This window comes from Falco cherrug, chromosome 6 (assembly GCF_023634085.1).
Source record: "Falco cherrug isolate bFalChe1 chromosome 6, bFalChe1.pri, whole genome shotgun sequence".
NCBI classification, from domain to species: Eukaryota; Metazoa; Chordata; class Aves; order Falconiformes; family Falconidae; genus Falco; species Falco cherrug.
Window position 1 is genome coordinate 62282053 of NC_073702.1, and position 23266 is coordinate 62305318.

Consider the following 23266-nt stretch of genomic DNA (forward strand, 5'->3'; position numbering starts at 1 on the left):
TTAGAGATTTTTTAAAAATACAATGCAGCACAATTTCTTAGGGAGTATCAGATGTCTTTTGCAGTAAGATACACATTTGGTGCTTGTTACCAGTTGGAGACAATCTGAGAACAAACCCATCTCAGATTCAATTTAGAAATGCAAGTAATTATCTAGAGAATTGTAATGGCTGGCTTTTATAATTTATTTAAATTTAGATACGGGAAGTACCTACAATAGTTTCACTTATAAAATCGAGTTAGATTTTACAGGGCCAGGAAAGCTCCTGGAAAAAAATGGAAGAGGTTTATTGCATTGTAAAGTTGTCAACACCAGCTTGTTCTGTGTAAAATTAAAGCTGTTAGGATGACTATGTTTTCCACAGAAAAAGCTAAAAATCCTTTTATCTGTCCTATTTTTTCTTGTGGCATTGTGTCATAACTTTAAAATACCATTTTTTAAAGTAAATGAATCTTTTTTATCCAAAATGAATCACATTTGCTGCTTTCTGTGTATCCGGAGTAGTAAACACCTTTAATTTTACTCTAGCACCAAATTTATTAATTAATTGAAATTTAATAACAGCATTGATTCAGATGAGGCCATGAATTTCTACTTCCTTTCCGAGAGGACTCAGTGGGCATATATGTGAAGATAAGTGCTGTAAGGAAAGACAGATACCAAGTTAATGTCTAAATTCACTAGTGATCATAGTTTAAATTTATTGCAAATCTAAACTAATGGAATAGGCCAAATTTACCTCAGGGGAAAACAGAAAAAGTAAGCCAAACCTTCCTAGATGCTGGTAGCAGGCATGTTTACAAATAGGGGTTATAATAGGTTAAGAATGATATAAAATCACCTGCAAACATTGCTAATGACAGTACCATTTGCACAAGCTGGCAGCTGTGGCAGGTACACAGTTCATTCCTCTGGGAGTCTGGTGCTCTAGGGCTGTCCTGCCAGCTTTTCAGAAACATGGTGGTAGTAATGCCTCGTAACATATACTGCTACTGCCTAGGCAGGCATTAACTCACCAGACTAAAGCAGTCAGAGCTGACAGAAGACTATAGCTCCTTTAAGTTGAAAATGATCAATTTTTAATTACCTTATACAACAGTATCTTCAGGGACGAGGTTTAGCGGTGGGCTTGGCAGTATTAGGTATACGGTTGGACTCGATGATCTTAAAGGTCTTTTCCAACCTAAACAATTCCATGATTCTGAGTCTGTGATTTTGTTCTTCAGAGAGGGCACTTTTATTAACTCTCCAAACACCAAAACCTGACAGAAACAACAGAATGAATTTGCTGTCCCTAAAAACATAAGACTTGTGAATCTCTCGGGGCTGCCCGGTTTGACTTCATATGGCTGTTTGCTGTGTATTTGATTACAGATCATTCTTATGGATGGAGCTGTTATTTATGTTGTGTACAGGGGCAGATCTGTTGCCAGTCAAATTCCTCCCAAAGGGCTCAGTACACGTAGAAAATAGGAGGAGCATCAGCAGCATTACAGATTGCAGCAAACACATCTCATGCAAAAGGCAGAACAGCAGAAAGGAGAAAACTTTAGAAAAGGGAAAGAGGAAATACAGTGACTGGAGAGAAAACTATGCTGCTGGAGGAAGAAAAGACATAAACTGACAAGTACATCAGGTGCTACACAAGCAACATGTCTCGGCCACCAAGAAGAAAGGACAACCACAAAATAGTAAGACATTTTTCTAAGTTAAAATCGTGCATGGATTAGGAATAAACTGTTATTGTATTGATGCACTGCATATTTCCAAATAGCCTTAATTTCCAAAAAGTGCTGGAAGGATGGGGATGAGTCTGCCAGTATCAGAGCAGAGGTGCTGGCAGCATTTATGACTACAGTGGGACCCCCTTGTGAGCTGCCAACAATCTGCCGGCTATTAAGCAGTGACATAAAAAAGCCTGCCCATAGGACTTGGAGTCTGTTTGAGCAGTTATACTGAGGTTTGCTCTAGGAGCCTGCATATCTCTCCAGCTACCTTGACTATAAAATGAAATTATTTTCAGACAGTTCTCCCTCAACATGAATCCTTGAGGCCAAAACTCTGTTCTTGTTTTGGAGAAAAGAAGCTGCGTCAGCCACACCTCTATCCCATGAACAATTACAGGAAGAGATGGTTCATCTGGGATCACACCATACCATGTCTTCTTTTGGTGGTGATGCTGCGTGAGCAGGGGTCCTTCTTAATTTTCCTAATGCCATGATTTTGCTGTGCATAGGGAGTGCACCATCACAGGACCTCAATGCTGGCTTTAAGGCCAAAATCTGATTGTTGGGAAACAATGGTTAAACTGTAACCATTGTCTTTGAATGTTGGTTTTGACCATTGATCACATAGCACAGAATCCTATCAAGTAGAATTTATATAGACCAAAACTTCCTTCTTTTTCTGTACTTCATGTTCATATTCTCCTAAAGTTCCAGCAGTTGTTTTAAATATACTGCATACAAGATTTCCCAACAGGTCTTCTTAAACTGCATGGTCACAAAAAGCATTCTTCTGTGTCATTGAAGATATTGGTTATTCTTCCTGTTCTCTGGCAGTGATGTGTCTAAATAGGAAAAATTCAGATAGCCAATTTCCTCAGAAACTATCTATGGTTGAAAATTTCGAAATGTATAGGACTATTTTACCACAAGTCCAAAAAACCAAAATGCCATAAATGCAGAAATAAGGCCACAGTGGTTTAAAATACCCAATGATAGTATTGTGTCTTGAAGAGAATATGTTTGCATCTAAAAGTATAATTATGACACACATATCTATGTATACATATGTACAACAAACTGAAGAGAGAGGAAGTTGCTAGTAAGGAAAAGAGAACATAGACAACTGTAGAAGATGATAACAAAAAATTACTATCTCACTCACTGGGCACTTAACTGCATGTTTTTACTTTATCCCTAGTACTGAGATTCTGAACAGGCTTAGGAAAGATGGGCACAAAGTTTCTGAGACTGGGATTTGTTCAGAGGCAGAGGTCTAAGTGCTTAGAGAAGTTTATGGTCAAAGATAGAAATGTCAGGTAAGTTTATATGCCTCTGTTGTTAGATATTAAAATGAAACACAAAGTCTGTCCTGTGTTTGGATGGTTCAATTCCACACAAATCTTTGTTCAGGAACTTAGAGCCTTAGGGTTTTCTGTATGGTGAATGGTGATTTTTGATAGGAGCTGAGGCAGTAGAGAAGTTCCAGAATGACACAGCAAACAATGTTATGTCAGTTTTTGAAAAGGGGACAGAGGTTTCTACTGAAAAAGAAATGGAAGAATACGATATAATTAAACTTAATATACATAAGTTTATGGACAAAAAGTACTTCAACAGATAGCAAGAGTGGCTGATAAATACACTCATGTTGATAGAGTATGCTTATGTTTCTCTAAGGTATTTGTCTTATCACAAATCTGACTTTTTGCTGAGATTAGAACAATACAGAACCTGTATAGCATCCATTTACTCCATTAAAAACTTCTTAACAAGAATTTGGCAAAGTGAACAATATTATTGTAAATAGGAATTATCACCAAGGTGAATTTAGGACATGGTTCCATACTACAGATTTTGAACAGTGACTTGGTGAAATGGACATACTGGTTAAACTCCAAGCTTTTGATTCAAGAGGAGCAGGAAGAAGACTTTCTACCAAGCTGTTATTCCTTTCCTGTGATTTGCTCTAGTGTTTTCATTGGTATTCACTATTATTTTTCCACAGGCTATAAACAAAAGCACCTCTAGTCTGCCCACATGCCTCAGGCCTGCAGCACTTCCTTTAATTAATTCTTGCCCAAGAAGTTTAGTGAGAGTCAACCTAGTCTCTCGCCTAAAGGACACTTGCTGCTCCTGCTAAATACAGTCAATTCTGCAGTGCCATGGAGGTGATCTGGCAGGGCAGGGAGGGAAGAAAATTTTCCTCTGGATTGGTGCGCAGCTGAAGATCCCAGACTAGTGCTTGTGACAGGATCTGTGCAGAGATACGCCCTTGACCTCCTCAGTTGCTCTCCATGCTCCTTGGGCAGGTGGCTGTAATCCTCACCCATTCCCTTCATCTTGCTCAGGTAGTGGAAATAACGTAGCAACGAGATTGTCCAGGAATTTGGAGAGCTAGTATTGATGGTGATTCAGGTTACTTGTAAAGACTGATAAAGGAGGGGAAATATCAATGGGGCTGATTCTTTTCTACTCTACTTGTTGTTATTCTTTACACTTGTGCTGAATTATAGTATGTTTTCATTATTCTGAGCCAATTTCTTTATCTAATTTTTATTTTCTTGGGAAAGCAGCTGATGATCTGAATCAGATCAACCATACCTTTGTAAAGGAACTGGAATTTCAGTGTATATACTGTTATTCCTTTCATAAACAAACCAATAGCTCATTGCCTCTGTAATTCTCCCTGCAACTAAATGATTGTCATTAATTTTGGGTGGCATTTGACAGCATTTATCAATCAAGCATACATATGTGTGGTTATAGGATGCAAGAATGCACCTGATGAAAGTAGCTGTATCCCAAGAAAGTCTTTTTGACAAGCAAATTCCCTGTGCAGAGACTCAAGTGCTGATCAGTTCAGCTTCTGTCACACTGAATTGTGGATTTCAGCAATTACACATCCACAGACAGAAGTTTCTTTATTAATGGAGATGTTAATGTTGCTTGCTTTTAATGCAGTAGCAGCTCAAAAGTGTGGGAAAGTTTGATTCTAGTTTGCTTCATTTTCAATTTCGACCTTTTCAGAGCAGAGAACTTTTTGTACTCACATATGGGGCTTTGGTAGCCCAGCTGTGCAAGGACTATGAAAAAGATGAAGATGTCAACACCTGGTTAGATAAAATGTAAGTACTGTTTTAAATGTTCAGCTTTATTGATAATGCTATTTGTCCACCTATACGTTACCTTTCAGCTTTATGTCAGCTATCTTATGAGTTCTAGCCCTCTGTCAAGGATTACAGAGATCATGAGAATAAGGTTCAATATTCTGTCAACAGAAGTAACACAAATTTGTGAATTAAGATCAACAATTCTCTTTTTGAATTCTCAGAAGAAAAGTTTCAGGATTATTTTGATAGCTTACACTTGGTCCTTGTTGATCCTTTGTTATGCTAATGCATAATATAAACTTATAAATTTCATCTCCTATATCCATGTATTCAATTTCAACTTCCATGTTAACTCTCCTCTTCTATTTCTTTGTACCCATATTCTTTCAAACGGGACAAACGTTTTGTTTCTCACAGGTATTTTCTAGTTAACATGCATTTCTATGTTCACTGTTGATGTGGCCTTCCTGTGCCTCCCACTCATATACCTTGGGTTTGTGACTTGGACAGCTAAGAAGCAGTTGCAATTCCAGGTTGTAGGGATTTGGCTTAGGTGACTCAGTCAATAGGCAGCTTCCTTTTGTAGTCAGTTGCCTTCCCAGAGCAGGTAATTCAGGTGGCTGACTTGGGTGGTCTGAATTGTCCCCTGTGAGGTGGCTCTCTTCCCTGGGTTAGGGGCAGATGGGCTTCTCACCTTTGAAAGATCATACAGCAATGAGTGAGTTAGCACAAATGGTCAATGAGGAACTGATTTCTATAATGGATAACCTCTTTGAAAAATTGAGATCCTATGTTTATAGGATCCTGTCATCCTGACTAAGATTCCTAGGCATTACCACAGTAAAAATAATGGTATCACAGAAAATCAGCAAGAAACAACTTCTGGGCTGGTAAATAAGAAGATTAAGATCTTTGGCAGAAGAGTAAGGCTTGTGTTTTCAGGCAAAATGGGCACACAAAATAGTTAATACCTCCAAGCATTTTTTGAAAAACAGAAAGAGATTGACACAAATGTTATGAAAGAATGTGAACTCAGAAATGTTTTTAGGGAATTTTTTGTTTCCATTTATGTGGATGCTGGCAGCCTCTGCCTGTTTGTCAGTGCATTCATCCTCAGTGAAGAAGCTTGAACTCAATGAAGTTTCTTACTGATTTTGTACCATGTCTTTGACAAGAAGCCAAAAAGTGATCTGATGTATAATGTGATGACAGGATCAAAAAGTGGTTTTGACAGCATGAGGTTTAAAATTGCAGTATGTCATGCATCAAGAAAAAATGAAATATTTATTTATTGTGTAAGTATCAGTATCAATAACATTGGTAAATATGTCATCATCAGTTAGCAAGGTATGTATTGGTGATGTACAAGACTGCTTAGGTTCCTTTCAACTGTTACACCTTAGATTTGCAAAGTCAAATGAATAACAAATTGACAAGCAACTATTTGGCAACTGTATGGTGAAAAACACCTTTCTCACTACAGATTATATACGTACATATATATATATATATGTGGAGAGAGCTAAGAATACTGTCGCCAACTGTCACAGGTCATCTATGAATCTGTAAGGTTTCTTCCTCTAGATGGGCTGTTTCCATCTTCATAGAAGTAAAAATAGCTGTATTGCTTTAATGAAACCTGTCATTGTTTCATCAAGTCTTTATCAAGACAAAACCTCAAAATATTTTATAGAAAAAGCTATAATAATAAAAACACAAGGAGGAAAAATTTCTCCACGTCTTCCAAAACTACTCTTTAGTAATTTCCACCATAGCATCGTAAAGAAGCCTGTGTATTTTTGAAACTTCTTACTTTAACCAGAGATGAATGAGAGATGACTATAAAATAAATATCTGTGGAATGTTGTGAGAGCTAGGAATGAGTATTTGTTTTATAAAAAAATCCATTAACTTCCATCCCTTTTTATTTAATTTCTCTGAAACCGTAGCGTTTTAAATACAAAATGAAGTTGGTGGTGTAGTGAAACTGTGTATTGACTAGCAACTTTCAAATTGTTTGTGCAAATAGGAACATGTTAGGGAAATGTGGAGGAAAGAGCAAATAATGAGGTAAAGAAATAAGAAGAAAGAGATCAGATGTGAGTCCATTTCCTGTGGATTTTCCTGGCACCTGACCACTGCACTGAGGGTGCCCAGGATTTGCTGAACTCCATGCCAGCCCAGAGGTGAATGCTGTGACCTAAAGGGGCAGTTGCTTTGTTCTCCTTGACAGGGTCAATGTAAGATGAACTCTGGGGATCACAGAGGAATGGTGAAAATACTGTGCAATGTTATCCTATCCTATTTTTAGTGACAAAGAAGTATTATTTGTATTATTTGCATATGTTTATATATTATACTCACATCTCACATATAATATTTATTCATATATGTCAATATAAATGTATGTATAGACAATGTGTATGTAAACAACATTCATATCATCCTTGCCAGGAGTATTGTGCATAACGAAGTCTGATTCCTTAAATGACTACATGAACAGCAATCCCACTGCACTGCAAAATGCGGTAGAAAGGAGAATCTAGACCAGCAAATTCTGTTGTCCTCAAAGCAATTCATTTAGGAACATGCAGCTGTTTTGCTGAGAAAGCACAAGAGACAGATTAGGGAGATGGTAGGTGGAAAGAAGTCCCCCATTTTGAATATTAACTTTCTTTGTTTTCTCCTTAGGGGATACAGCATTGGCATAAGGCTGATAGATGATTTTTTAGCTCATTCAGCTGTGAAAAAGTGCCGCAGTTATTCTGAAACCGCAGACATGATTGCACAGGTAGATAAAATTTACATTCTCTATATTTTCATCAGCTTCAATGGTCTCAGCTTCTCCCTCGTCCTCTATAGTTTTGCTCCAGGAGTTACTTACATTTTCTGCCATACTGCTATCAAAACATATCTCTACAATCACACCTATGTTTCCATTGGGTGAAATACACACTTTTCCTTATCTATGTTGATTACCTCATGTCAATTAGTAACTCACAGAGGCTGGCCTTGAGAGGAGACATTAGTTTCTACCTCTGTAACATAGTGCTACATCAGGCTGGTGAAAAAACCACATTCAACAGAACACAAAAACCGTGATGTTTAGTGAGACAAGAATTTTGTGGATGGTCTTGACAAACCCATAGTGGTAAGTTTACCGCAAAAGGTTGACAAAACCACAGTATTCATTCACCTAATGGTGAGTTAGTTTTGTATCTGAGGACTGAGAACACAAAATGTGAGAGGCTGCCAAACCCTGACCGAAATTGACCTTAAAGTCAGTTGCTACGCTGAAATTAAAATTCTTCTATTCCTAGTAGCCTAAGGGGCATTTTGCCATTAGAATAAGTAAAGAGTTTCTTTTTGTTTAATGCAGCTTAAGCTGATTTCTTCTACTCTTGCCAGAGAATGCAGCAAACAATAAAAAATGATCCAGTTTTAACAAACTGGAAATCATATATTCCCTCACTATTTTCTTTTTCTAGGAGCATAAGTCTTAACCATCTCATACAGATCTTGAACTTTGATATTCTTACCCTGTCATCTAAATCTCCTCAGTGTCTCCATAATTATCTTAGACATTTTTTAACTTTAAAATGGTAATATAGAAATAAGCCTCAGGTTTTTCTTCAAAAGGGAGACTTAATGGTAATAGAGAAGAAATAGAAGAAAGGAAAAGAAAATGAGAAGAACATTTTCCTGACTACCCACAAGTCTAATAATAAAATCAAAGAGATAAAATCAGAGTGAGTGCTTTTGCTCTCTTTGATGGAAATTTCCCTTTTATTAATCAGTCATTCACACTATTGTCAGACAAGAAAGATCTAGGAGGAAATTTAGTGGCAATACATGGGTGTTTAAAGATTTATTTTTGCCTCCATGGGCAAGTCAGATTTCCTGGGGAAGCTCAAGGAGAAATCTGTCGCAGCACTCTTCCAAACTAGCCAGCCGCAACAAGGGCTTTTACCGTCACATACCAACATACTCTTTGTGCTAGCCCCTCTGCTGTCTTCCCCTAGTCTCTCCTCACTCAAGGCACGCTCTCTCTCCCTTCTCTCTGCTTCTTCCTCCTCTCTCTTCCTCGGCTGCTCTCTTCATTGGCTGCCCAACCACTTAACAGAACCAGCCACAGCTTTATCTACATCGGCCAACCCGCCGCCCCTGAAGCAGTTGTCTTTACTTTACAACCCATAGTTGTATATTATCAATGATAATTAACCCAGCTTCATTCCTCTACAGAAATCCATAGGAATATTCAGCCCCTTTAGACGGCTGAGTCACTGTAAAGGAGGTAGTAGTTCATAGATACTGAGTTAGCTCAGACTAATACACATTCAGGTCATGATGAATGAGCCCTTTATGCTTTATGATTTTCAGCTATGAAGCATTGCTGATGAAGATGTGCCTAGCCTTCCCCAATGGCAAAAGTTAACCACAATTTATTAGAAAGAACAGTTTGCAAGGTAGTAGTTTGTTTTAACAGATCTGGGCATCAGTTAATTGAACTGGCATTCATTTCCATTGGCTCATTTTAGGAGACAAAAATATGACTGGCATACTTTCTGAATGCTTGGGAATTACCAGCAGCATCAGCTAAATGTAAGCATTATGTTTAACTGCTGACTGATGTACTGGGGAAGAGCAGGCTTTCTATACGGTGAAATAAGGTACCAGTATATGCTGGTTGTACAGGATTATCTTAGTTCAAAGTGTATGTTACCGGGTGATGTGTGATCCTGCTCACATTAACCATGTCAGAGACACTTATGTTACAACTAACTGAAATGGAGGGACAGAAGTTATGTTATCATTCCAAAATGCTTGTCATAGAGGAACTGATGGCTGTCACAGAAACAGGGAAAGGACCTCTTTGCATTTGCTATTGCGGGTAGGGCTATAAAGTACACACACCCCATGATCTGCCAAAGTTTAAAGCAGAAACAGGTGACATTACTAAAAGCCAGCCAGATTCCATTAGCTCATGAAAGACTGGAAACTAAATTTCCTCCTGAATATTGTGGTTTCATCCCAGCCAGCAACTAAGCACCACACAGCTGCTCACTCGCTTCTCCACTCCCATGTGATGGGCAGGAGAATTGGAAAAAGGTAAACCTCATGGGTTGAGATAAGAACATTTTAAAAATCAAAGTAAAATATAATAATAATTATAATAATAATGATGATGATAATTACGATGATGATAATGATTATAATAATAATAATGATAATTATAATGATAATGATAAGTAATAAAAAGCGAGATAAATAAACCCCAGAAAAGACAAGTGATGCACAGTACAACTGGTCACCACCCACTGACCAATGAGTGCCCAGTCCCTGTGAGGCGATGGGCCCCTCCTGGCCAACTGCCCCCAGTTTATATACTGAGCATGACATTCTACGGTATGGAATATCCTTTTGGCTAGTTTGGGTCAGCTGTGCTGGCTATGCTCCCTCTCAGCTCCTTGTGCACCTCCTCAGTGGCAGAGCATGGGAAGCTGAAAAGGTCTTGACATAGGGTAAACATTACTTAGCAACAACTGAAACATCATGTGTTGTTGATATTATTCTCATACTAAATCCAAAGCACAGCACTGTACCAGCTACTAGGAAGAAAATTAACTCTATCCCAGCCAAAACCAGGACACTGAAGTAAAGTGTATTTTGGAGTCTCAAATCAGGATGGTGTATAACAAAGCTCTTCCTTTGGAGGAGCTGAGCTGGAGTGGAGGATCCACTGAAGCAGTGAGAGCAGCTGAATAAAAAACATGAGACAAGCAGCATTTCAATCACTGTATCAAAATACACTGTCTCATTAAAAGAACAATACCAGGCTGAAAAATCAAGGTTGTGTTCATTTATGTTCTTCTTCAGATAGTTCGTGTACTTCTTTTTCTGGATTGTTTTTAAATTTTTAAATATATTTTTTTAATATTAAAAGTAATTTTTTCCTGGATTTTCACATATGTGCCACATATCTGGTTTTCTGGGTCTTATTCCTTATGGTTCCCTTATTTACAAATGCTTTAGTACAGTTAAACTTAAGTACATTCTTGAGTACAGGGGATTCAACAACAATATACTGTGAGAAGTTAACCATCAAATTAAGGGAAAAGACACTATTTCTCTGCAGGTTGTACTTCAAAAGAGAATTGCTGAGAAAAATAAAATTACTTGGAAAGACTGGAACAAACTAAAGCACACAGTCTCTTGAAAAGACTATTTTTAGCAAACTAAAAGTGGAGTTCTGTAGTAGGAGTATAACCTTTCTGAGGCAAAATGTGATATGGAAAGTATTTTCACAATTCTTTGGCAAAACATTTTTTAAGTAGTCTTCAAGCACATTTGTCCGAGGCACATACCAACAAAACATACATAAAGCGACACAGCAAATAACTGCAAATATGCTGTTAAGTTATCAGCTCAGGATTACACAGCTTTTTCCCGTGATCTCTTCAACCCTTCCACACTAGTGTCCTCAGCCAGGAGAAAGTGCTTAAATACTTAACTGCACTAACTCTTCCAAGGCAGAAACCTGTTTGAGGATGAGTGTGTTAGAGTAAAACCAGTTCAAAGTTAAAGTAATTAAGGCAGATAAGCAGTTCAAGTAGTCAGAGCCAAACATCCTGTAAACACAGCTGTTACCCTGCAGCCCTTTGGAAAGCAGAGGATAAGTCAGATCAGGCGGTGGGTGTTCCCTGCAGAAATGGAAAGAGATGAAGCAAAGGGAAAAAACATAAAACGAGGAGTACAAGTCAGCTTGCCATATTAAGAAATAAATACTGAAGGAAAGGTGCACCTAAGGCAGTGACTGAGGGCTTAGAATTTCAACCACTGGTTCAGACTGCAAAGCCTGGGATTTACTGCTACTTTATACTGGATTGGAGGAGGGCCCAGTTTTGATGATGAGCCAAAGTGAGTCCTTCTACACTGAGTTCCCACGGTGCTCACTGACTTCGTGTATTGGTGCTGTGACTTTGCAGGGTTACTGCCAGGACTGAATAAAAAAGAGCTGAAACAGGCCATGTAGAAATAGGCTTTCTGCTCACTGGCAAATTGGGATAAGAAAATGGAAACCAAATGGACCAGCAAGGTCCCTGTATATTGACATATGGCTAGTTTGAAAGTCTGACAGAAGCTGGCAGGATTTAAAAAGCTGGTAGATGTTGCTTTTCAGGTCTTAAAAGTGAGAGGGAAATGCATATAGCAGGTTGCTGTGCTAAGCAGTAGACAGTTAAATTGAAAAAATTGGAGAACTGCACTATAAACAGTGAAGAAAAGTTTGTGAATACACAGAAACAGCAACAGATGGCAAAACCTTTCAAGCATCTTGCTTTTCCCAAACACCGACTGTAGAAAAGTACTAAGATTGAAAAGTATGCTAGCAAAAATAGTTTTTTTGCTGTCTTTCACCTTCCAAGCAGATTAATTCTGGTCCTTAATTAATCTTGTTATTCTGTTATCTGAAATTATGGTTTCAGTTTTAACAGTCTGTATTATCACTTACTTTGCAACATTATTTACACATACAGCATTTTGCAGTGAAGAGTCCCCAGCAGTATATAAAGGGACTGATAAGTTAGTGGCCTCCTAAATATTTCAGTAATTCTAGACTGTATTTGAACACCATCAAAATGTTAATGAATTTTATTCTTGCTGCTTGAGAGAGATAGGATTATGGTTAAGACTGAAAAAGTGTAGTGGTACATTTTTAATTCTGGCTGCACAGATTTCTTGTTTGACATTAAGCAATATATAATCCCATAGAGTTGCAATTAACATTTTCAGAAGAGAGGTTTTGCTTTATATGGGTGTCATTTTGATGGTGAGCCTACATACATGTCAAACAGATTTATTTTTTCTTCCTTTTCATATAGATAGAAATGAGACAGATTTAGGAATGCAGCTTTCTAAACCTCTCATTTGTTTTACTTCCCTGTCTTTTAGCCACAAGAAAAGACTTAGCAGAACTTTGTTTTACCTTCTGAGAAGCTGTGTATGCTAGTTTTAAAGGAATTTCTGTCCAGTCATAGACTGTTTTTTTAAAAAGTGTTCATATCCATTGAATTACTTATCTATACTTAATTATATTTTTTTCTGCTGAGACTTTGTTACAATTTTAAATGTGCAGTTTTGGTTTAATTTGGTGTTCCATTGCAAATCAGCTACTGGCTTTGCATAGTTTCCATGCAAGTTTTCTTTTACACAGGAAATTCTAACAATGGAATTTGGACAGATGCGTCATACCATAATGCAAAATACAGATGAAACTAAATTGAAAGCATATGAGGGCTTAGCATTGTTAACTAGTTTTTGTTCTTATAACAGACTTGAAGTTGGATGGAGCAGCAGATGTGTAGGTGAAGAAGAGTTAACAGAATTCAAATGAAAAAAATGGGTTCTCGCAGAGGAGAAGAAATAGTAAACTGAGGGGCAAAGCACAGAGACTTGAGCAGAAGATTCCTGTTTATTTGTGCACTCATATTTTGATGGACATCAGAATTAATGTGAAAATCTAAGTTTTCCAAGAGAGAAATATTGCTTCTGCTGTTTATGGGGTTTTTTCCACTTTGTTTTGGATAGTGTTGACAATAGTGTTCACCACTTTCTGAGCTGCTATGGTAGCTGCTGAACTTTAATTCAGGGACAATGTTGATACAGAAGAACTTTTGCCATAGCTGCTTCAAGGGCAGGGTTAGATTTGCCAAAACCAGTTTCCAATTGAAAACATAGGGTCAAACGGGCTTTTATTTTTGTCTGGGTTTATATAAGTATTCCAGCATCCACACAGAAATTGCATTACGTTGCAGGCATTTTGGCAAGACAACACAGAGTAACACAGCCCTGAGAACAAGGGTTAGCAAAAGACTTGGGCCTCTACCAGGCACATGTTGCAGCACCAAGTGCTCAGCAGCTGCTCTTGGAGCTGGGGACACTGAACATGAGTTACCTGTGAACATGAAGCAGGGTACGGACAAGGGGAGGAGAACATAACTTGGTCTTGTTCCTCCACGATAAAGGAGAAGACCAGGCTGGGAAAACACTCCTGATTCAGATGGCACTGGCTACTCAGGTGCAGAGCTTTGAGCTTTCTCCTGAGGAAAAAGAGGGTGTCAAAAGCCCAAAACAGAACCCATCTGTCCTGCCACCTTTCCCCCTGCCAACTATGCTTTTGCCTTGTCACAGTGGAGATCTCCTCCTTATATCAACACACTTGTTTCCCATATTCTGTGATCAGCTTATTAACCTACTTAGTCCTTGCCTTTGCATCCCTTCTTGCTTTGTTTTTCTGCGGTACTTGTGAGGAAGGAGGTGGAAAGGTGGCTTTGGGAAGGGAAGAGTGGCCCAGGCAGTGGGGACGTCCTGTTAGGTGGTGTCACTTCTCCCCTACTGTGTAGGGAGGAGATGAAATGGGGCTGGGCAGTAGATGTTGGGGCATCTTGTAAAAAACGAGAAAGCAGACAAATGCAAAGGGATGTGTACCCTGGAAGTAGATAGTTGCTATACCAGGAGAGGAGCCTGGGGAGAAAAATGCACGTGCCATACGTGGTGTCAGACATGTCTGCTGTTGTGACTTTCACTTTGACAGTGTCACATCTGTGCTTTCAGTTGCAGCAGGTGCATTCAGGCATATGTTCTAAGTCTGATGCAAAGTGGGTCAGCTGGGATAAAAAACCTTTAAACTGTTTGTTCAAAGACCACAAGTTATTAAAAAACACAGAGAAAATTCTAAGCAGACAGTGGAGTTAGCTCTTGGATTTTATTTTAACAAAGAGTAAATACAGATAGTTTCTTGAAGTTTTTTCTGCTGAAGAGCAGCGAGCATGAGAACAGCTGGACAGAGTACCCTGATTTGTGGATAAGAGCCCTATTCAAACAGAGCAAAAAAATATGATTCTTTGCAGACTTGGGGAGACCGGCAGTAAAATGCTGCATAAAAGCCTGCCCAGTCACCCCAGGAAAAGGAACTTGGCAGAAACTTTGTTCTCCTTCTATAGAGTATTTGCAAAGACTCTAAACACCCCGTATTAGAGCCATGTGGTGAATTCCAAGTAGGTGAGGTAAAGCATAGGGCTCTGGGGTGAAATGCATTTGTCAGAAGTACTGATCATGCAGTCACCTCACCTGCATTGCCTGCCAGTTCCTCTTGCTCCAGACATTAAGTTTCCTAAGATACTCAGAAAAAGTGAAAATCACCCTGCTACAAAAATATTTTCCTGTCTTAAAATGTGGAATTTTCTTCCAGGCCCTCTGTTGTACACTGGCTTTTGGCCCAGTACAAACAATAATTGCATAGCTCTACAGGCTGCACCCAGTGCCCAAACCCCACTCAAAACAGGAGCTTTATACCCACACAAAGAGAAATTCTCAGTGGGGAAGATAATACCAAGTACTCTATAGATGCAAAATATTAGTAATGCATTTTCATTATTGTAACAAAGCTCTAACAACAACTGATTATGTTTCAAAATAGCATGTTAATTTTTACACAAAATGCCGAGCTATTTGGTAATTTCAAGTTCTTGGTACCCTACACTTCAACTGTAAGATTTGTCTAAAAATTTACCTGGCACCTCACTGTCAGTGGAGGTCACGTCCCCAGGCAGATGTCTCAGGGATTAGAGGACCCGGGCTGATCATTGTGACCATCCGTAGCATTGTAGGTGCAATAGGAGTCCAAAGACACTGAGATGCCTTGTGTGACCACTGGTGCCTCAAAACAATGCTGTATCTGTAAATGGCCTGGAAATGACCTGGAAGCAAAACCTTTACTTTCTGTGGGCTGGCAGAAAACCACACACATCCTCTATTATTGTATTCACACACACCCCTATTATATTCACACCTTTTAAATGGTGTTACATTATGATGGTCTCTTGGTTTACATAGGATGTGCATAATATAGTGTCTTTTACATAGGATATTGCTAAACCCCTCTTTTTTTATCCATCTCTTTGCTGTCAGCTCTTGATCTGGAGTCTGCAACATTAGTAGAGTGTGAACCCTAGGTGCCATGGAGATCTGCAGCTTTTTCACTGATGTAGGGAAATAATTTCATTCCATCCTTCTGGAGCAAGTTTGTAACTAGGCAGGAACTTGATGAAGAAGAGGCCTTTGTGAAAAAATACAGAGACGAAACCAGCTAGAAATAGGCCGTATAAGCAAGATGTAAAAAAGCTGAAAATATATTTGATCTATGGTATTTCCCTTCTGTCTACAAAGTCCAGCATTGTTTCTCTTTCCTCATTGATTTCTTTCTGGCCTTCTTCAACTAGCCTGTGAATTGTGCTATAATGCTGTTTGCTACTGCTGAAAGAGTAGAGCTGGGAAGCATCCTCCCATGCCTGAAAAGCTGGCAGAGGAATTGTTTCTGGTTCCTTGTTCTCAAAAAAGCACTTCAGGTTTCGCTCGCTCAGCTTGGTGGCATACAGCTGGAAAATCTGCTCAAGTTGCTCCTTCTCCTTCTCCGCATACACCCTCCAGAACATCAGCTGGAGGTGGCTGACTTTTGACTGGCAGCTGACGCAGCAAGTTGTTAGCAGGGAGAGGAGAGCTGTGGTAACTATCACACACCAGCCTAAAATCTGGGAAAACAAAAGAAATGTGTTTCAGGTTAAAAAGGCCCAAGTGAAAATGCTACTTAAATCAAGAATGTCTGAGAGAGCGACCACATTTTCTACAGTGGGCCCTCTTGGGACCCCACTGCAGTGTCTCATCCCAGTTTGCATTTCGTGCCTGGCATTAGTGTTGATGGGGCATCCATACAAGAACCAGTGGGAAGCAGAAGACATGAGGATTGAGGCTTCTCAATAGTGCTTATTTTGGTGTCTTTTTCAGGAAGGCAAAAGCTGGCTGATTTTTACAGTGGAAGGTAAAATGCTCAGGAAAATTTGGCTTATACTAGAGTATGGCTGCTTCCCCATCCCATTTTATAAAAATAGCTGAAGTGATGTCTCCAGCATAACAGCAATGGCAGGTTCAGGGATAGATTGTCTCGAATCAGAACTCAAGTCTGATGATAAATCAAATGAATAGAGCTATATAGAAAACAGAGGGGACCTGAAAGCAGGAAAACGGAGAGGACCTGAAAGCAGGAGTAGTGCCTGCATGATGAGAGTTTATTACTATAACTGTCTGGCATGAAGTGTATTGGATTTGCTCACAGAGTCCTGTCACAAAAAGGGAAAAGTGCATAAAGAGAATAAAATATCCCAATCACTAGATGGTAAATGGTTTTCTGTCTCCTGGAAGTGTTATAATAAAATTACCCAGCAAGAATTAAGGTTAAGACACAATTCTGAATTATGATGAACTACAAACCCCAAAAAAGTAACTTTTGTCTCAGCTCAATCAACCTTTTAAACTGTGACCATTTTTAGATGTGTTTTTTTAGACTTCCTTTTAATGAAAAAAACCTCAAAAAAACACAGACCAAACCAAAACCAACAACTGCATTAATTAGCTAATAGGAATATAAAAGACTCTCTTAAATTTAAGAAGTGTTCCCCAAGTCTTCTACCAGGAGATTCACTGAAATCTGTGCTATTCTTGTGAACTTTTTTAGACTTCAATGAATCAGCCCTTTGTAGTGGAAAATAATTTTTATGCCAAAACTGGTTTTAAATCACCTTCTTGCCCAATCCGGTCAGAATGCTGGGCGGAGAGGGCATGAGAAAGAAGAATTAGCATGCGCATTGGCAGGTCTGTATTGGCACTGGAATAGAGCCCAATTCATCTACACATTGATTAGAAACAGTTGTGTTTTCAGAAAGCTTTGTTTTTTGCTGAAATATGCTTTTCCAGCATAACTCAACCTTCTTTTGTAGCAACTTCAGTGTTTGACAAAATTCCGTTAACATTTTCAAAGAAAGAGCTACTTCTAGGATTAGAGCAAGGGCTGAGGGTGGAAAAACTTACTTGAAATTGTTATTGTGGGATGTTCTCCTCTAAGGAGAGCAGAGGGGTGAACACAATTTTTTCATGCCTAGTGCCACTGGCCTAAGCAATAGTTTTACCTACCTACTCCACTGCAACGTGTAACATCTTCAAAAAAAAAAGCAACAAACAAACTTGTTTTCAAACAGTGGAACAAATCTAGGTTTCAGAGACCCATATGAACTGGAACTGATTTCCCATGCTTTAATGGTGGTGATATGGAGAGCTGTAACCTTTCTCATGTGAACTTTTGCACTAATATTAAAAAAATAACCACCAGTAAAAGTCTATATTTAGCTGAGGGAATATAGTAAGTTTCCTCAGGGAAATAGGTGAAACAGAGAAGCTTGACAAGCAATTATTCTTAGGGACTGGTATGGAAGAATAGCTCTGCTATTTCTTTTATGTTTCCAGTCACTTTGTACTGACTGATGATTTCTATGGGTATTTGAGAAACTGCTCTTTTTAGCAGCTTTTCACTTTCTTGGAGAAAGGACCCATGTTTTCTCGTGCTATAGACTGAGTCACTGGTCTTTCACTATTTCCCATACATACAACTTAAAGTCTTCAGCACTGTTTGTTATTTCCTTCTAAAACTCTCAAGTAAATTGCTTTGTCTGCAGCACAGGCTTTGTCTGCATACCGGTCCTATTTGCATGAGAAAATAAAACCGGCTGTTGGGGAGGAAATGGCTGCAGATGGGTACAGTTGCCTGACAAAACCTTGCTGGCTCCACTGGGTTTTTTTAATTCCTGCCAATACTCATCTTTCTGTCATTTTCTGTAGACTTCCCCCCCCCCCCCCCCCTTTGTTTTGACTTTTTGTCTCTATTTACATTACAAGGCAGTGAACAGAACTGTATCACAGCAATACAGTAAGAGGTAATGCAGTCTCAGCTTGTATGTTCTGCTTGTTTTATTTTAGTGTTTCTTCCTTCCTCCAAGCAGGACAAAATCATGTCATCATCCGGCACCATGAACATGAGAAACACAAACAGAAATGTATTATGCAAGCAGTCACAAATCTGTCACTAATCTTATTTTCCAGTATTTTTCTACTATTAGTGACCTAAGATTTCATTACAGTTATCATGATAGTATAAAATAGGAGAGTGTGGTATGGATTTTGTAATAGGATAGTTCCCTTTAATGGGGTGACATCTTTTAATTCAGCCTCATAAACAATCCATTTTCTCTTTAGAGCAATCTTCATTCAGAAAGAAATCTTTTAAGTTATCTGGTCTTATTGATCCTGCTGTCAGTGCCCCGCCGCCCCCCCGAAGTATGGCACAGCTCAAACTGAACTACAAGATGGATTGATTGTATTTTGCAAGGCTGCATCATGCCAAAACTTTGTTTATGTGAAATCAACAGTTTTATCTTAGCATCTGACATCAGGATCATCCACAGATAAATCACAGTGACAGTACAAACTGCATAATGTTCTTAATTTATTTTTCTTACCTGGGACTGTGCTTGAAGAGTTCGTTTCAGCTCGTCACTCTCTGAAAAGGGCATGGAGCTTTTGTCACAGGCTACCTTGTATAGCTCTTCAAAGCACTTTGCAGATTTGCTGTGGCAAACTGCATTCAAGTAGGCAGGATTTTTCAAGCCACTCATAGCACATTCGTAAAAAGTCCCATTGAGCAAAGCCACAGAAAGCCACATCACTGGGGCTACCAGAGCATTTAAAGTGATTTGTCCAAAGATGTAAAAAAAATGGCAGATATTCCCTCTGGGGAATATTTTTCTGGGATTCACCCAGCAGCCTGTAAAGAGTTTCCAGGTCTTGCTGTTCAAGAAATATCCAATAACTAGCAAAACAAAAGCAGGGGAGAAGAGAAATACCAAACCGTACCTGAAGTTTTCATTGCTGCAGGGGCATCTGAAAGCAACAAGAGAAAACACACGCTCACCTCCCATTGTCAGGAGTGCCATAAAACTGTAACCTATAGCGGTTTTCCGGTTCATAAAGAATTTCAGGATTGTTTGGAAAGCATCCATGTTTCATGCTCACTAAAGAGGTAAAAATCAAGACACGTTTATCTTTGGTCGTAGCAGTCTGTAGTGGTGTAGCAGGGGAGAGCTCTCCAGAGGAAGAACAGCCTGCTGCTAGCCTGCCTGCGTATGCGCGGTCTAGATAACGCCGTGATGTCACTGTCTGGAGAAACATGCTCACAGGGGACCCCTCCACTAGCAGAGCAGATGTTGCACATTTACAGTAACATTCATCAGTAATAGAAGGAAAGCAAGCAGTGCTCTATGTAATCAAATAAGTTTGCTGTCTTGGCAGTCTTATTCTTGGTGGTTGTTTTTCTGACGGTGGATGGAGGTCAGAGTAAAGACACACACTCACCAGTCGCAGGAGTTTTTGAGCTGTGGTTATCAAAGTTGCTGGCAATATAGTGAAGGACCTAATATAGATGCTAATGGTCCCAGGGGAGTGTGCCGTGACTGAAAGCAGATGAGTGATAACAACAAAACCACTTTGTATGGGGTTGTAAATGTAGGAACATCAAAGACACAATAAGCAGCTTTCTGTTGTACTTCCCTGAAGTATCACATAGGTCCAGATTTGTGTTTCTGGCTCAAGCTGATCACAGAAGAGGCAAATCTAATTTGATCTCCAGCCTGTCTGCCCCTTCTCCCTATTTTCCTGGGGTAAAGCTAGTCTACAGTATGCTGCATCCTAAAGTTTCATGTCTGGTTTGCACACAACAGATTCAAGCAGCAGAGTTTCATCCTTTTGCAGGTTGCTTTCAAGATGTACCTTGGGGTCACCCCTAGTGTGAGCTGCAGTAGTGCTGCAGGAAATGAATTCTCCTTAATCCTGGACAAAAACCCACTAGTGGACTTTGTGGAGGAGCTGCCAGCAGAACGGGCATCACTTTGCTACTGCAACCTCCTCTGTGGGGTGATTCGAGGTGCCTTGGAAATGGTAAGGAAGTGCACGTTTGTTTTCTCCATTCTTTGCTAATATGCAGGAAAGCAAAACCACTTGCTCGGATAAATGAAGGAAATTTAGTAATGTTTAACCTCTCTGTCAGATTAAATGTTTGTATCTAAAGGGCCAGATGGATCCTGGATCCTGGGGTAGAGTAGCACACAGGTTAGCTCACCCCCACACTGTCCCTACTTGGCTCTTCAGTATCTAACTTGGGTGCAAAAGCCAGGTGGGATCAGGGAACCAGCTAACATATAATGTAGAGAGCCAGGGGGGCCTGCTGGACTCCTCAGCTGCTCCTTGAGCCCATCTTACTTTCTTGCATAGGTGTAACCTGTAATAGCCATTCCTGATTCTTGCCAAATACATGAAAATGAGTAATATTCTCAGGTTACCACAGCACCTGCTGAAAGAGCGAACAAAGTGTGGATGGGTATAATGTTAAAGCTAAAGCATCAGAAGTGTATCAGATGGCATTCCGAATTTTGTTCTTAAATTTAAGACTTTTACAAAAAAATAAACAAAGGGCATCATTTGAAATTCACTGAGTTGTAGAGCTTCTGTGGCATTTTCTGGAAGATAATGTTTGGGCTGCTTTATGTTTCTGTCAATATCTAATTTGTCATATATCTTACGCTTCAAGAAAACAGAAGCTGTACAAGTATTATGCATGTACGTCAGTCTCAGAATTATAGTATCTGAGATGGGACTAAATAGCAAAAGTAGTATAAGTATTAGCACATCACCAGGAAATTTTGCGATCACAAAATCATCAAGTACATAATTCAGGTTCTCGGAAGAAAGCAAAGCACTGGAATGAAGGGTAATGTATTATACAAGTTCCAGCGTATATAAACGTCCTCTTTATTAACTTGGTTGGGAAAGATATTTTAAAACAAGCTAGAAATCTGTTTTCTTATGAATCCTGAGAAAGGGGGTCCCCTTGTGGTAAGAGACAGAAAAAGCTCCTTAAACTGGAGGACAGGGAAAAAACTGGGCATTTCTTTGCTTAACTGATCAGACCTGATTCTTTCCAGGTTCACTTAACAGCAGAAGTTACCTTTCTCCAGGACAGGCTGAAGGGTGATGCTGTGACAGAAATAGGAATTAGGTTTTTAAGGAAGGCTGAAGACAGAAAGTACAGAAGAAATAAATGAAATATTGGAAGAAACCTTTCTGAGGGATTTTTTGCACCTTTTGTTTCTGAAGAAGACATGCAGGGTGAAAATGGCTTCGCTGAGCCAGCTGCACCTGTCATACATTTGAAAGGTGAAGAGAGCCAGGCAGCAAACAGGCAGGGCAGAGCAGGGGCAAAGCAATGTTAATTGTCATGACACAGATATCAGTATAAAAGATCAAAATGTCCTGCCCTTCCTTCTCACATAACCATGCTTTTGAGCTCAGTGGAAGATTATCTCAATATTTATTGCACACTGGATGCAAAATATTCATTCCACTGTTTTCAGACACGAGCTGCTTTCAGCTAAATGATCACCTTTTCCCATTTTGTTTGTTGGTAATGTTTCAAAGCATGGCAGCTTTATTTCCCTGGATGTTGTAATTAATTAATCTACTGTGACAGCTGTATGTAGTGTCTCGCTGTCGGGTGCCTGTTTTGATGTGTAATGGTTTGCTGTTCATTGTCCTCCACACTGGACATCCTGCGCCCTTTGAAACCAGAGAGGGATGTGGCTTCACTGATGGCAGGAGCAGGTTTGATTCATTAAGTCTCTTTCAGGCTGCACATGCAGTTTTGCTGGCATGCCTGTTCAGCCCCGTATGTACGTACGGCAGGCTGCAGCACTCTGACAACTGCAGCAGTGCTTGTGCTGCTTCAAGCTATAGGCCTTTTCATACTAGTCTTCTCTTCAAGAGCACTGATCTTATGACCAAAATGAAGAAAGCATGATGTATTTAATGTGTAGTCACCGTGGATCTGTACTTGCCTAAGAAAACTTGAATAAAAATTCAGAGATTGCCACACAACTGGTTTGCTGGTTGTTATGTCTGTTCTTATCTGACCTTCACCACTGGTTATTGAATATCTTCCTCTTGGCAGTGCACTTGTTACCATAACATGACTGCGAAGCCGAGAAACAGCAGCCTCGCAGAGACCTGAGTTATAGGAAAGGTTAATGTTGTCCAGTGTAATGCAAGATGTCTGGGTTGGGTAAGGGGGTGGACAAAACCCCAAGTACCCTGTCCACAACGCCAGCTCACCTTCTTCCACCAAAGAGCTTGTTTTAAACTGAAATACAAACCCTCAATTCAGTTCAATGAAGCCTAGAGTTAACCCTGATTTTATTGCTGTGATTTGCACCCTCATCTCCTATTTTTCCCTCAGTCTGTTTACCTTTTAATCCTGCTAATTCAGGGGCACCTCTTACCTTGGGGACAACAGGGTTCATTCCCACCAGAACTGTACAATCCTCACAATAATCTTTCTCCCTTCTTTTGTCTTAACAGGTAGTACAGTGGTGGCATACTGTAACGCGGTACTGTAATGCAGCTTTAAGAGAACAATTTTGTACAGAACAAAAACTATGC

The 23266-nt window shown here is 39.5% G+C and overlaps 2 protein-coding genes across 3 annotated transcripts; one reads left to right on the forward strand and one right to left on the reverse strand.

Annotated features, from left to right (window-relative positions):
- Positions 1-1420: 1420 nt before the first annotated feature.
- TRAPPC3L (trafficking protein particle complex subunit 3L) lies at positions 1421-22695 on the forward strand. The gene is made up of 5 exons (XM_005445700.3): positions 1421-1691; positions 4755-4852; positions 7529-7628; positions 20528-20713; positions 21757-22695. The coding sequence occupies exons 1-5, from the start codon at positions 1653-1655 to the stop codon at positions 21874-21876; spliced, it is 543 nt and encodes a 180-aa protein (XP_005445757.1). The 5' UTR covers positions 1421-1652; the 3' UTR covers positions 21877-22695.
- Positions 14582-20462, reverse strand: CALHM5 (calcium homeostasis modulator family member 5). 2 transcript variants are annotated; one of them, XM_055713973.1, is made up of 3 exons: positions 19692-20462; positions 19240-19589; positions 14582-16425 (listed from the first exon to the last, which is right to left on the reverse strand). In XM_055713973.1, the coding sequence occupies exons 1-3, from the start codon at positions 19777-19779 to the stop codon at positions 16036-16038; spliced, it is 828 nt and encodes a 275-aa protein (XP_055569948.1). In that variant the 5' UTR covers positions 19780-20462; the 3' UTR covers positions 14582-16035. The 2 variants fall into 2 exon arrangements, with proteins under 2 accessions (XP_055569948.1, XP_005445755.1); XM_005445698.4 differs by having other exon boundaries at positions 19240-20451.
- Positions 22696-23266: the final 571 nt, after the last annotated feature.